Genomic DNA, 15,360 nt, shown 5'->3' on the forward strand with positions numbered 1-15,360 from the left:
CCTTCCACCTGCACTGAGTCTCATTTCTATCATATTTATTACATGGAACAAATAATTTTGAACATAAATCCCAACTAAGTTGTAAGTCTTTGATATAGGAACTTGGCACATAATGACCACTTGATATATAATAAATATCTCAATTCTTACTATGTGCTAGGCACTTTTGTAAGCATTTCATATTTATTAATATGTTGTCTGAACATCCCTATGAAATAAGAGATAGTGTATTGCATTGTACAGAAGAGACTAAGATGAAGAGAGGTAAGTAACTTGCCAGTGCCATGCACCTGGTGAATCCGTCTCTAGAATCTGTTTTCTTAGCAGTGTGATTGTATTTCCTGTCTGTTGTAGGTGTTCTTAATAGGATAATATATATAGTAGGTTTTCAGTAACCACTTATGAGGGGAGGACAACCTCAATGCGTAGTCCATCTGTCATGAATTTCCTGCTCATTCTCTGCCATCACCCCTTCTTCTCTAGTTTCTTGACCTCATTTACTTCTTCTTCTAAATATAACTATCTAAAGATGGGTAGTTTCCCTGTGAATACTGACTGAAAGGAGAAATACACACACTTCGTCTTCTGACAAATCCACTAGTGATTTGAAGGTTTAAAAGACAATTTAACAAAGACCCAGTAAACAAAACAGGAAAGCATAGAAGGGATTAATAAGCAGAGAAGAGCTCTATTGAGTGAATTCTTCTACAATAATTCAGAAGCAGGGTAGATTTGGATTAGTACCATTTCCAGGTTTGTTGAGATCTTTGGTTCTGCATTTAACTTGCTTCCTGGTCCTTTCATCAAAAGGGGACTTCTAGAGGTTCTGTTCTAGATTTAGACTGTCCCCCTCCCCACTCCAATCAGATTTCTCCTGTCCCTTGGATAATGATGGCACTTCTTACTCTTCTGTTTCTCCATGTTGTATTCATGTGTTTGTGGCACTCATCACTTGTTGATCAAGCTTCATCTATTACTTTAAGGTGGGAGCATAGGCCCTCCCTCCCCAGTGGATATGTGATCTACGTGGCTTTTTAATTGTTGTGACAAATCTCTTGATGGCTAATAGCAGAATCCTTTGTCTCTGCTTCTAAGGTCATATCTCTCCCTTTCCTTTCCCAAGGACCCATGTGGGCTTTCAGCTCACCTGCCTCAGTAGATGAAGGCCCAAGATTGATCTTGGAGGGAGGTCAGCCTAACTTAGTATCCTGACCTCCTCCCTTCTTCCTGTTCCTTGACTAACGGTCAAGGAAGAGGTGGAACTTTTTCCAAGACCCAAGTGAATGCTTAAACTTTGGAAGGAGGAAAAAAAACTGTTAGAAGGAATTACAAAAGTGCATCTAAAATTTCAGAAAGATTTTATGCCTTTTTAAAGTTTTGGGGAGGGCATAATTAATTATATGTGTGGCATTTTTCATTTAATAAGCTTTTTTGCCTCCAGCGCTTACTGTATGCCAAACATGGGACACCGAGATGAGTGGGAGTGGGAAGGAGGAAGGTAGAGGTGGGGCACAGCAAACACACAGTAAGTGCTTTGGAACTATATGCAGAAAGTGCTGTGGGAATTCAGGTTAGTGAAGAGTCAGGAAAGACTTTAGAAAAGAATTGACATTTAAGGATGATTTTCAAGGATGAGTGGGAGTCTGAAGGGTAAAGGAGGAAAACCTCTTCAATGAAAAGAACAACTTATGCAAAACAAGGAATTGTAAACAGAAGTTATGACTTTGGGACCAGTGAGAATTCAGAGTGACCTCAAGCATAGAATGCATGACCAAGGGTTGTAATGAATAGGACCAGAAAGTCAGGTAAGGCTCAGTTCATGGAGGGCTGTGATTATGTCAAGCTAAGATGTTTGAATCTTCTCCTAGGGTAATAGAAAACCAGTTAGACAGTGATGTGCCCAATTCACAAAACCAATTATGTTTATATGTAGATATATAGTAAGATAAAGAAGTCTTGATCTAAGTATGCAATAGTGACCAAATTTAGTAGTTTTTGAGTTAGAAGTGATATGATGTAATTACAAGTTCAGTGGAATAAAGGGATATAGTAAGGGCAAAAGATAGGGTTTCAAGGATTACTGTGTTTTCTTCTGCTTTGATACTATGAAAATGATAATGTAATTAAGAATGAGAATATAAGAGGAGGAATAGATTTTTTTTTCATGAGGTAAGAGAGTGGAAAGGACCTATTCCAAATTTGAATTAACTACAGGAAAGAAAGGTATTTTTCCCAAATCATGTGCTCTGACTTCAGGTACCCCAAATATGGTCTTTATCAGTATATAGTTGATAGGTGACAATCACGTTCACTATATTAGTATGAGTAAACTTGCTTTCATCACTGCAGTTTGATCATTATGCTTAACTGCAAATAGCAGCTATAATGCAAATAGAAGGGGGCTATTTGTTTTTAAAAAGGTAAAAATAAATAAGTGGTACTGTATCAACAAAAAACTAAAAAGTTTCCATACAGCAGAGGGAATCAACAAAATGAAAAGGCAACCTACTGAATGGGAGAGAATGCTTTCAAATCATGTGTCTGATAAGGGGTTGATATCCAAAATGTATACAGACCTCAGTGAAAAACCAACAATCCAATTAAAAAATGAACAGAGGATCTGAATAGACATTTTCCCAAAGAAGACACAGATGACCAACATAAAAAGGTGTTCAGTGTCACTAATCACCAGGGAAATGCAAATTGAAACTACAAGATATGTATACCACCTGACAACTGTTAAAATGTTTATTGTCAAAAAGACAAAAAAAAAAAAGACAGATATTGGCAAAGATGTAGAGAAAAGAGAATCCTTGTACACCATGAGAATATAAATTGATGCAGCCACTACAGAAAACAGTATGGAGGTTCCTTAAAAAAATTAAAAATAGAAATATATGAGCAGTCCATCTTCTGGGTATACACCCAAAGGCAGTGAAATCATTATCTCAAAGATATACCTATACTCCGATGTTTATTTCATCACTATTCATAGTAGCCAAGATATGGAAACACCTAAGTGCCCATCAGTGGATGAATGGATAAAAAAGACGGAGTGTGTGTGTTATATGTGTATGTGGGTACCAGAGTTTTAGGGTAGGTGAAATCGTGACGGGTGTAAAAAGGTACAGACTTCCTGTTATACAATTGATACATGGGATATAACATAAAACATGGTGACTTAATTGATAATACTGTTTATATATTTGAAAATTGCTATAAAGTAAATCTTAAAATCCTCATCCCAGGGAAAAAATACTTTTTGGTGACTATGTGGTAACAAATGTTGACTTGTTAAGATAATCATTTTCCAATATATATAAATACCAAATTATTGTACAACTGAAATTAATGTTATATGTCCATTATACCTAAATATTAAAAAATGAAAGAAAAAAATAGACACAGAAAAAAAGGGTAAGAGAGCTGTCTTTCGTCTCCTCATTCTTTGTATGTTTTTTCCTTTAAATTGACTTCTTGTAATTAAAAATAATTTGGGCTATTACCACTGCAGTAACACTTCGTTTTTTAGCTGCCAAATTCACTTGGTAAGCCCAGCAGCATATAATCTAAAACACATTTTCACAAACATTTCACATGGATGGCTTCTTTGCTTATAAATGGAAACATAAGTCCCATTGCAGGTTAAGACAGCTCTCCGATAACTTAGGGTAGGAGCATGACAAACTTTAGGAGCACCTAGGTGGCTCAGTCAGTTAACTGTCCAACTTTGGCTCAGGTCATGATCTCATGGTCTGTAGGTTCAAGTCCCATGTCAGGCTCTGTGTTGACCGCGAAAAGCCTGGAGCCTGCTTCAGATTCTGTGTGTGTGTCTCTCAGCCCCTCCCCTGCTCTTGCTCTGTCTCTCTGTCTCTATCAAGAATAAATAAACATTAAAAAACATTTAAAAGGAAGAACTATTTCTACTGGATATCTAGGCTGTGCCATCTGTGACTTGTGAATCATTGGGCCCAGTACACCTCTAGGCCAAAAAAAAAAAAAAAAAAAAAAAGGCAATCCATGATTTTCATGAATATATGGATTTTATGTATAAACATCAGTCAGCTCCTATTGGTATAAGGTCTTATGCATCTGATGCATTGATACACTTTTGCCTCCTTGTTTCTTTATCTTAAAAGTATATTTTTGAGAATTGTTTTCCTTTATAACATTTAAACCAGTATTAGAATAAACTAAGATTTTCGTTTTTCCAACCAGTTGGTGAGCCTGTAGTTTGTTCCTGTAGTTTGTTCTTTCCTCTTTTAAGAGTTTCATGATTCTGAAACCATGTTCTGGTTTGTAAAAAATCTGTTTTGATATCTACAGAAACAAATTGGAGAAACATGGTGGAAACTTCAGATGGACTAGAAACATCAGAAAATGAGAGAGAGGTTTCCTCTAAGCATAGCACCTCTGAAAAGCCCAGTAAACTTCAATTTGACACAGCCCCTGTGGGTAAGCAGTCATCATCACTGACTACAGGCGGTACTACCTCAGCTACCAACCCTGGGAAACCAGCAGTGAGCGATAAAGAGGAAGTGAAGCCAGATGACCTGGAGTGGGCCTCCCAGCAGAGTACAGAGACCGGTTCTTTGGATGGGAGTTGCCGAGATCTTTTGAATTCCTCCATCACCAGCACCACCAGCACTCTTGTACCTGGCATGCTTGAAGAAGAGGATGATGAAGACGAGGAGGAGGAGGAAGATTATACTCATGAACCCATATCTGTAGAAGTACAGCTCAATAGTAGAATTGAGTCTTGGGTGTCTGAGACCCAGAGAACAATGGAGACTCTTCAGCTTGGAAAAACCCTTAATGGTTCTGAGGAAGACAATGCAGAGCAAAGTGGAGAAGAAGAGACAGAGGCGCCTGAAGTGCTAGAACCAGGGATAGAAGGTGAGGCCTGGACTACCGACAACCAAGCAGGTCAGGAGCAGCAGAAGAAGCCTAGCAGCTGCAGCTCACTGAACAACGAGCCCTCTGATCTTAATTATACACCCCCAAGTCTATAACTCAGGAAATGTCCGCTGTCTGTTTCCAACTGTGTAAGGGTTGCAGCCATTATCTTTTATGCTTCATGTCAACATTTTGCACTGTCCAGTACATAATATATGTATTTAATTTCTGACATTTTTGTAGCTGTCTTTTCCTTGTTTTATTATAATCTAGCTTAGCTTTTAATTAGCATCTAAGTGTCTTTCTAAGAGCTGTGTGGAAATTCAGAATTGTTTGAGCTTATTTTGTTATGGAAAATAATGATTAAAAATAGAAGACAACTAGGTTTTTATTAAAAAGTAAATTTAAAATGCCTCCTTTGAGTCATTTTGAAAGTTAAAGATCAAGATTCTAAGGCTAGGAGCAGTTACCAGTGTTTGCTTCAAGACTATGCCTCCGTCACTCTAATTTGATCAGAAGTTGTTTGGGCTTCTTTAAAAAATAATCAGACAGAGGTAGATTTGGAAAACTCAAAAAAAAAAAAGGCAGAGGGTAACTAAGTCCACAAGTGTTTTGTGTTAAAAATTGATGTAACTTTTCTTTGGTCCACAGATGCTTATTTCAGAAGCCATTGATCATTGTAATCAATTAAAGTTGGGATGGGCTAAAACAGACCCTCCAATACTTAGGCTAGCAGAGGAGCCACCACAATACATTGGAGCTGGCCTTACTTGTGGAGAGTGATAGACGTCTTTAATAGTGAAAAGTCACCCACGATAGGACCTTCCAGGTTCTGTCTCCTATTTACTTCTTACTTACCTCAGGAATGCTCTTGTACATATTTGTATTTACATCAAGTTAGGCAGATTGTGGCAGATGAATAACTGTAACCGATCCTATGACTGTAGCACTTATGTGTAAACTATTCTGACACAAAGTCTTATATTGGTGTGTTCTCTTGCATGCTTCTGATTTGGGACCCTCTAGATTTGCTGTCTGCATTTGTTTAGGTATCCAGATTTGTCCTGAGTGAAAAGCCATTTCACCTTTAAAAAACAAACAAACAAACAAACAAACATATTTTGTCCCAGCCCTGAGCACCTGCCGTGTAACACCGACCATAGTTGCTGATAGGAGGTCAGGGAAAGGAGCTTCACACAACTTATAACGTATATCCTGATAATCAAGGCTTGGAAAGGGAAGTTTTGAAGAAGAGAGAAAGTTGTTCTAATTGTGCTGAAACTATAAGATAATTTAGAGGACACAGATCTAGGCAGGTATTAATTCTTGATCACTATTACTTATCTCTGCCCTTCTCCAGGAATGTGTATATTTGCTTGGGAGAATTTAAACTTGCTGAGCTAAATGTTTTATTTGCTGGTCAATCACCTGGTGGTGACCTCTACAAGTGCATGTAGTGTTGGGAGAATTATAGATTACCTATTTTTCTCTCTTCCCTCCATCCTCTTCCCCCGTCCCCAGCTTCCAGCTGACCACGCGCACACACACACACAAGCACACAGGCGCCAGCTTTACGCTTAGGAGCTCCCACAAGCAGGCACACAACTGAGGAGGAAGGGGTATTTTCCCTGCTCTGGTTTCATGGGGTGGGGCTTTGCCTCACAGAGGCAGGAGAGAAGAATTGGGCAGGTTTTCTACTGAACTCATTGGGACTACTGCACTAGTTTTTTCATGCTGGCATTTGATACTAGAGAGATCAGATTCTTGGGTGATGATTTAGTATTTGTGCATTGTGAAAGTTTAGGAGCATTGCTCTATAGAAAATGTCAGTCTGTCAACTTTATTAGTGTGCTAAAAGGGGACATTATTGTACTGTCCTGTCTAAACTGTTCTTCAGTATGGACTCCTTAGGCACATAGTATTTAGTTCTTGAAGGAACACAGCATGTAAGGAATGAAGCCTCTGAAATAGTAATCATGGATGTAGATGTGGCAGATCTTACTGTGTCTACACATTTGGAATTGTTAGTTGGTTTAAAGAAATGATAGAGATTTTGAACTACTGACAATCTTAAAAGTGAATTTAAAAACTTTTCATACTTTTTATGGTGTAAATTTCCTTTGCTTGGTGTCAGTGATTCAGATGACTCTTGATCTTGAGGTATTGGCTTTTCAAAGGTTTCTAATATTTTATATCTCTTCTGAATGAAAATTGTCCTTTTACATTTTTGACATTTATATCAAAAGAGAAGTTGAGGAAGTCTCCAGAACACCAGTAACTTTTAAATTTATAGACTTCAGAAGTGTTCGAGTCTGTGTTCAATAACCGCTCTTGCACGTGCAGGATCTTCTCCCAGCAAACCCAAGGGACCACAGCCTTTTTTTATACGGGACAGGCCACCTCTAGAGGACTACCCAAAATTTATTAAAGGAGATGCTACTGTGTCGAAAGTATGCTTAAATAAGTATTAATAATGTCTTTATAATTTGTTTCCTTTAGATAAATTCTGGAATTTGTATATTCTATACAGGAGGAGGTGGGAAAATAGGAAAGTGGAGTTTTTTTGTTTTTTGTTTGGAACTGGGAGTGGGTGCCTCTTCGGAGACCTAATGGTAAGAGTAGGGTCCATCATCACAAGAAATGAAAACCATAGTGATTTTTTTTCTGTGTAGAGTTTGTTTTATGGCAATAATTAATGTTAGGTTTCTATTTCAGTATATAAGTATATGAATTATAATATGAATTGCACTCCCAGAACTAGATTTCTGCTTCAGTAGGATTGTTTGCTGTGAAGATTACTTCTCAAAAGACAGATGTTCACACTAGCTTAATTTTGGTTTAAATATGTTTGTAAATGATGTAATATATTTCTTTTGACTAAACATGGGAAAAATAATGTGTGTTATACATTGAAAAGTTTTTAAAGGCTTTGATTGGAGGTCATTTTTGCAGAGAGTGTATTTTATATGCTTCCAGTATTTGGAAAAGAATTAGTCAAAAGGAATTCACATAGTTTAAGTATTGAAAAATTAATATTCAAATAATGTACTTGTCTGATTTCTTAATAAGCTGGGGGAAGTGGGTGGGGTGGGTATCGTAATGTACAAATGAGTAGTGAATTCTACATTCATTTTTCAACTCTTTAACATTAAACTGTTAAATCTTAACACATTGTTACTTTAATATATGTATAAAGAAGTATTACTGTTTGTAAAGCTGCTGTTTGCTTTAAAAAAACAACAAACCTGTCATTTAAATATTTCCTGTACGTTGTGCCAACAGGTTAAAACATTAACTTATTCCATTTAAAACCATAATCATTTTTTGCTTTTAAAATTTTTCTGTGATATAATTTATTTAAAGACATCTTCCTCCTCCTTTGCCCCTTCCACTCTTTATACACATCACAGGATCAGCCAAACTGTTTACCTAATCTGGAATCTGAATCTTAATGATAAAAATTTAAACTTTGTTGGCACAACACACCTTAAAGTATTTGTGTTATTTTGTAATTTAATTTCTAAATATACCACGGGTTTATAATTTAATGTCTTAATTGTAATGCTCTAATAAAAAAATAGCAAAATTAGTGAATTATAACATGAAAAGATTTTCATCTTGTTCTTTTGTTGTTTGAAGGATAATTGTTATATCACATTTTAGGGGTAATAACAGCTTTTTTTGCACTATGTAAATACTAGTGGAGATTCTTCCGTAACTAATAAATGATTATTGAAATGTAGTCTTTCATTTCAGAATAGGTACTTAAGGAATTCATGACTTGCCCAACTTACAGGATAGAGAAAAAAAGAGTCATAGCACTGCTTAGTGCCCTCATGTATTTGCCAGAGAAGGTTGTGAAATCTGCAGGAGGAAGTCACTAGTAAAAATTTCCTTTTGGGAAGGTTGGTTATAAGCTGTGGCACAGGCCAAGGCATCTACAGAGACCATCCTGGTGTTAGAAGAGAAATCCTACAGATTTCTTCTCCTTTTTATGCTAATTACTCTGTGGCAGGCACTGTCCTAAGCCATTTCCCAGTATTAACTCATTGAATCTTCACTGCAGCCCTATGAGGAAATGCTAGTTTTCACTTTTTAAATGATGAAACCGTTATGGAGATGATGAGGAACTTGTCCAAGATCCCATGGCTGGTAAACGGCAGAACTGGGATTCAGACTCATTCCATGTTGAAGGCTGTCCTTTTACTCACTGTGCTTTGTTGTTCCTTAGCACAAAGTGCTCAGAGTTGGAAACCAAACTGTTTTCCTCATCTTTGTCAGGCGTCTTCTGGAATATGAAATGTGACAGGACTGAACTGCTTTTCTCAGAGATGAGATTTATTGAGTCTCACCTGATCACTTTCCCAAAAGTGGTCCCTTGTCACTATGTCACCTTGAAATGTATGGAATCCAAAGAGTAGACCCATGTGTTAGAAAATAGGATCACTAATTTTCCTAATGAAATGGATTTTTGCTGATCACAAAGAGAAAGGAGGGACGTCTCATCAGCTGTATCAGAATATTTACTTTTTTGGACCACCATTTATATCATTCCCAATTGTTCTTTTCCTAGCAGCGATCAGTTTTTCTTGAACTGACCAGAAGAGGGTGTGCATGGCACCTGAAAAGTCAAAGGCTACCCAGTAAAACTAATCATTGTTTAAAATGAGGAGAGAAGGAAGAGAAGTATCCTGAACAATGGGCCTTGCCATAAAGAGTGCTTAGTTCTAAGGCTACACTCAGAATTCCAGAATCCTACATTGCATTTTAGAAAGAGAACATGGTCAAGACATTTAGCTCATGGGATCAGCTGTTAGGTCTTTTGACATTTCTAAATTATCTTGGCAATTCAATTAATATTTTAGTTTCATGTGGGTTCTTTTGATGTTACATGTATGAAATAAGGCATGTGGCTAATTGGATAATAGTTACCAATGGCAGCCTCGTGGAATATAGGGCCAAAGCATGCTCTGCTAGATCTTTCACAGTGCAGGGTTTAGAAAGATGGGAGCTATTCCAGTTCTGGACCAAGTCTCAATCCCTGTATTTCTTCTCACTCCACTCCCCATTACACTGAGTAATTCATTGGCAACCCTATGGCAAACAGACCTTTACTCTTGCAGAAATGGGTTTACTCAACTGCCTGTATCCAGAGTTTCAGTCTGGAAGCAGGGTTAGAGCAAGGAGGATACTGCATTGCATGAAATGTGGGTCTCCTACCTGAGCATCGTGTTCTTTAGCTGAGTACTGAGGAACCAAAGACGGGGTGGAATTGTATGTTGCTGAGCTATGGGTTGGAACCTGGAATGGTATAGTTTTTCTTTTTTAGGAATGAGTGCTTCCTTTTCTTGGAGGTGTCAAAGCTTGGCCATGGTCTTGAATTACCCAGAGGGAACAGGTAATAACCACAGCCTTACAGTGGGACTCTGATTTCAGGGTGTTGATTGCACCCTTATTTACTTGGAGAACAGAGAAGTGAGGAAAAGTGGTACCTACTTAGACATGTACAGATTCCCTAGGTTATCTTTGCTTCTTGGTCTTCTCTGTTTACCTCGGTTGGAGCACTTGCGTTGCAAACGCTTAGCTTGAGAATAGGATAATGAATTGATATTTAAGCAATTTTGTTACCTGTGGTTAAAGATAAATGAGAGAAAAGTTTGAAAATTACTGGCTTCTCAATTACAGGAGAAATATCAGAGATCATCATCCCTGTCACTGTTCTTCCTTGCTCTCCCTTTCCTAGAACCAGTGTTGCAAGGCAAATGATGAGTTTCTGAAATGCACCTTCGTAGTGAAGCCTCGGGGGAGTCAGGGACTACCCTATCCAAAAGTATACCCTCTTCATCACTTTCTTTCTCAACCCCCTTTTTAAAAATTCCATTTACATTTACTACATTTCAACTGCCTATAGATTTTATTCACCTTGTCTCTCTCCCCTACTAAGCTCTGTGTCTTTGGATTATTTTCCTGCTTTATCCTCAGTGCCTAATACAATGCCTGGCACAAAACAGGCACTCAGTAAATCTCTGTTGAATGCATAAATAAAGGCTTAAGTAAGTAAATCAGCATTGGCAATGCAGTCATATTCTGAAGCATTTACCCTCCTACATACTGACTTCTGACTACTATGTTTTTTTTGTTTTTTTGTTTTTTTTGTTTTTTTTACTTTGGTTAGAGGAAAAACTAACCCGAATCCCAAATAGAAAAAGCCTCACCCTAGAATAATGGGCTCCTCGAGTTACTCTGTATTTAATGTCCCTATATTGCTTATAGCTGAAAACATGGTAAATTTAGTGACTACAATTTCCATATTATGGGAGGTGACAGGTATATAAGACATTTCTATGAGATTAACCAGGAAGGGAGCAAAAATGCACAAGCGACTTCCAGTGTATCTTTTAAGCCCTGTGATCAGTACATGAGAATGTGGCATATTACTCTTGATACTCTTGTATGTTTGAGATATGAGGATAACTAAAAGAAACAGGCCAACTAAAGTGAAGCCATTTTTTGTTCTGTAAATGAGTTTTAAACTTGGCACCAAATCTCACTTTGGTATCTTAACAAAGAAAATTAGTCATAGAAATGCAACCGGAAGTCACGCTTGAACCGTATCTTGATTGATGTAGTAGCAAAGAGTTATGATTTGTTAGATAGCCAGCAGCTACAGATTGTGTCTTCTTTCCATGAACTAGAAACTGTCTCCCCTCATCCTTCACCTGGCCTAACCCTCCCCCCAGTAATAAGAAATACGTCTCGCACCTGTGCCTCTCCCATCTGCTCTCTGGTTGGAGCAAGGTGCTTTAATCTTCATAGGAAGATTGAAGATTGTGTTGGCAACCCACTTATCTGGTTTCCTTAGCAACCAGAACACAGTGTTTAAAGTGATAGCATCCCTTGCTCAGAATAGAAATTGAGTAAGCCTGATCATGATACCCTGGTCTGCTTTACCTCTTCAAAGACTCTTCTTCATCTGGCTATTCATGGTAGCCAACCTTTAAAAGGATAACTACCTGGAACATAATCAGTAAAAAAGCTCTGGACCTATATATAGAGCCCGCTCGACCCTTGTCAGTTACGGTGACCCTTAACTCCAACCTGGAAATAGTGAGCAAACTGTCTCCTTTAATTCAAGAATTTTAGAACATTTTTTCATGTCCTTGTAACTTTTGCAGTAATTTAGGTATGCTGCCGCCAATTTCCATGAAATCTGAACAGGAATCAAGATGATGAAGTTGCCTAGGCATTTAAGAAAAGCACAAAGAAAGAAAGAAAAGATCTTTTAAAGGAAATTGCTATTACAGAACTATGCTGGGTATCTATTGTGTCTGCTTAGTATGTCTCTTCTTTAAGGAATGGCTCCACACGCCCCCTCTTCCACTATATGATCTCCCCAGCTATATAATCTCTTACTGCAACAGTAGCAGACATTTAACTGATGCTGAGACCTTTGATTGGTCTGGGAATCTTAAAATAGTTAACCTACACTAAGCCAATGGGTCTCTTCCTTGGGATTTTTGGATTTGGGAATGCCTGGATTTTAAGATTGGAATCTCCAACTCGCCTTTGGTGGCCATGAAAAAGCAAAGTCTGGGTCAAACGGTGTTGAACAAGTTTTCTTGCTGTTAGACATTTTAGAAACTCCAATATCCTAATGCATTTTGACTCTCCATAAGTAAGATTTATTTATCATGCAGCATTTCCCCCAAAGTGTTGTACCATGGAATACGGAGTTCTCCAAAACTTGGCCCCACAGTAGTACTTTCTCTGCAAAAAACGATGAACACCTTGGGGTCTAGTTTTTCATGTAACATGCATCAAAATCTGTTGCTTAGACTGTGAAGTTTCCATGAGGTTGGGAAACACAGGGTTGTCTGGACGGCTCTAACTTAGAGTTCTCGACCTGGGGTGATTTTCTCCCTAGGGAACATTTGGAAACACTTTTGTCCCAACTGGAGAGAGACATCCTGGCATCCAGTAGGTCAAGACCACAGATGCTGGTAAGCATCTTATGATGCACAAGGCAGTACGCCACAACAACCTCACAGCAAAGAATTATCTGTCCCAAAATGTCAGTAATGAAGAGATTGAGAAACTGTACTAACTCGATGTCAGGATGCTGGATTAGTCCTGTATGGGTTCAGGGCCCGAAATTAGTGGGCATGTACTCACACACTGCATTCAAATGCTCTTGACCTCTGTTTCTGGCACCTGTTTAGACATTTTCTAATGTTCCAGAGTAGACTTAGCCAGACTCATCCAGATCTTCTGGATAAAACAGGCCTTGCCCACTTCCTGGGGAAGAGGATAAGGAGAATTCACCCACAGCTTCTGATCACATGCCAGTGCCTCCTCCCACGTATCCCACTTATGTTCTCCTGTCACATGAGGGGGCGTGCAAGGAGCAAAAGGGCAGGGGGGCACCTCTGGCAAGGGCTGCTGAGTGGATGCTCCAAGGAAAGCATGAGTCAAGTGCTAACGGAAGGCCTGCAGAATGAGCTGGTCTGGTCCTGCCTGCACAGTTGACTCAGGCAAGACTGGCGAAGATGATGTTTTATGCATTTATACAACACTGAGAAGTAGGATCCAGCTGCCTGCCCTGGTGAACTATAACCCTGAGGCAGACACATTGAAGCCTCTGCCTGTTACTTCAGCCACTTCTCAGGGAACAGCTGCCCAGAACCACGTCCCTCGGGAGGATCACTGGACAGAGGCTTGGAAATGCCCAAGTAGCCCGTATGTTCCTTGGAGGAAGAATGAAGCACAAAGTCCCTACCTACAAAGGATTCCCTCTCTTCTTAAAGACATCATCACATCCTTGTTTGCCTAAGGAATGAGGGGTTCCCCAGATATGGGACTTAATTTTAAAAACCAACATCAGTCCCGGGTAACCTGGGGAGAGTTGGTCACCCTACAGTTCAAACACCTAGGGAGACTTATTAAGTCATGAAATGGGGACCTTGATTATATTTGAATTGAATTGATTGATCATTGCTGGTTATGTGTCCATGATTGTTAGGGGCTGTGGCAGAGACGGAAGAACTTTATGCAGTTCCAACTCATACATGGTTATGTGCTTGAGAATGTATAAACCATTTGCTTGGGACTCAGAACATTTTCCCAAAGGAACCATGTTAAGTGCTGCTGATACTTCCACACTAACCCCCACAGCCCTTAAATATAACTCCTATGGGAGTTGAAATGATAGAGACATCCCCACAACTCTGGGAAACAATGCTGTTGCAAATGGAGTGTTTCAGCTGCATGGGTGGGACACTGCTGTTGTGATCTCCCCTTGTTTCTAGGATAAAGTGTATATAACTTAGCACCATAGGTGTACAGTCACAATTTCCTGGCCTCACCTACTAACACATGCAAATGAACATACACGTGTGTGTTCATGAGAACACACACACACGTGCACGAGCATGGTCTGCTTCTTACCCATAGTCCTACCCCAGAGGGACAGTGTGAGGCTCAAGGTTTCCTTGAAGTCAAGCAAGTGGCACTTTCCCCTGCTGTGGTGTTCATGTGTCAGGATAGATAGACACCTTCCTGTGTATGGCCTCCAGATGCTGATGACAAGTATGAGGAAACACAGCAGATTCCTGTCTGTCAAATAGAGACCCCGGCCTGGCAGCATGTGGGGAAGGACAACGTGAGTTGAACCCAAGGCAGAGTTTCTAGAACATAGGATCTTTGGTACGGAGAGAATCAAAGAGATGATTCAGTTCAATCCTGTCTTTTACAGAGAGGAAAACAGACCCAGGAGATGAAGAGACCTGCCCAAGGTCACTTAGACTTTTTGGACTGAGACTTCCCAGTCCCCAGGCTCTTGCCTCTCCATCTTGTGCCTCAGAAGCTAGAAAATCTTCTGGAGTTCTCCCCCACCCCAGTTCTAAGTTTTGAAAACCAGATTCTGTACGGAAAGTTTTGTTTTCTGGCCAAGAAAGCTGCGCTCGCTGCATTGGAGCCATGGATTGCCAAACTCTGCTACCCCCTGACACCACAGATGCTGCGACTTCCCCTGCACCTGGAATCTTCCTCTAACCCAGCAGAAGACAGCAACAGGGCAGCATCACCAACCACCAGCAACTTCTACCGTCTTCTCCATATTTACCTCCACTGGCCAGAGAAGGGCTGCCTTGCTGCTGGCCATCTTCTCATCTCTGTAATTGTTCGTAAACAGCAATGAGACTACTCCCTGTTGGGTGTGTTACGGTGATAGAAGGCAAAATAACAAATGCTTTGCTGAGGTTTCATTTTGGTGCAGTAGGATTCATTCTGCTAAGCATTGAGACCTCTTTTCTAACTTGAAAATGCCAATTATCTCTGACAAGGCCATGCTGTTTTTTTATGAGGTCCTCAGGTTTTCAGAGTGAGTGGATATGCTCTGGGTATACAACTATGACACCCTAACGTACTGCACATGCAGGGTTGTATATAGCTTGCGAAATGCTTTTG

At 39.4% G+C, this 15,360-nt stretch overlaps 1 protein-coding gene and 1 long non-coding RNA gene across 3 annotated transcripts in view; one reads left to right on the forward strand and one right to left on the reverse strand.

Moving 5' to 3' along the window:
* SECISBP2L (SECIS binding protein 2 like) overlaps positions 1-8,504 on the forward strand; it is a 63,582-nt gene extending 55,078 nt beyond the window's left edge. The window contains exon 18 of the mRNA XM_039237116.1: positions 4,327-8,504. Within this exon, the coding sequence (XP_039093047.1) occupies positions 4,327-5,012 (686 nt within the window). The 3' untranslated portion in view covers positions 5,013-8,504. The remainder of the gene's footprint in view (positions 1-4,326) is intronic.
* The window catches only part of LOC120235019, a 39,175-nt gene extending 27,459 nt beyond the window's left edge, over positions 1-11,716 (reverse strand). For both annotated transcript variants that reach the window (XR_005529275.1, XR_005529276.1), the window contains exons 1-2: positions 11,659-11,716; positions 10,393-10,524 (exon numbers count right to left, since the gene is read on the reverse strand). This is a non-coding gene — a long non-coding RNA (uncharacterized LOC120235019). The remainder of the gene's footprint in view (positions 1-10,392; positions 10,525-11,658) is intronic.
* Between the last annotated feature and the right edge of the window lie 3,644 nt (positions 11,717-15,360).

This window comes from Hyaena hyaena, unplaced genomic scaffold, assembly GCF_003009895.1.
Source record: "Hyaena hyaena isolate Hyena2069 unplaced genomic scaffold, ASM300989v1 scaffold_120, whole genome shotgun sequence".
Lineage (NCBI taxonomy): Eukaryota > Metazoa > Chordata > Mammalia > Carnivora > Hyaenidae > Hyaena > Hyaena hyaena.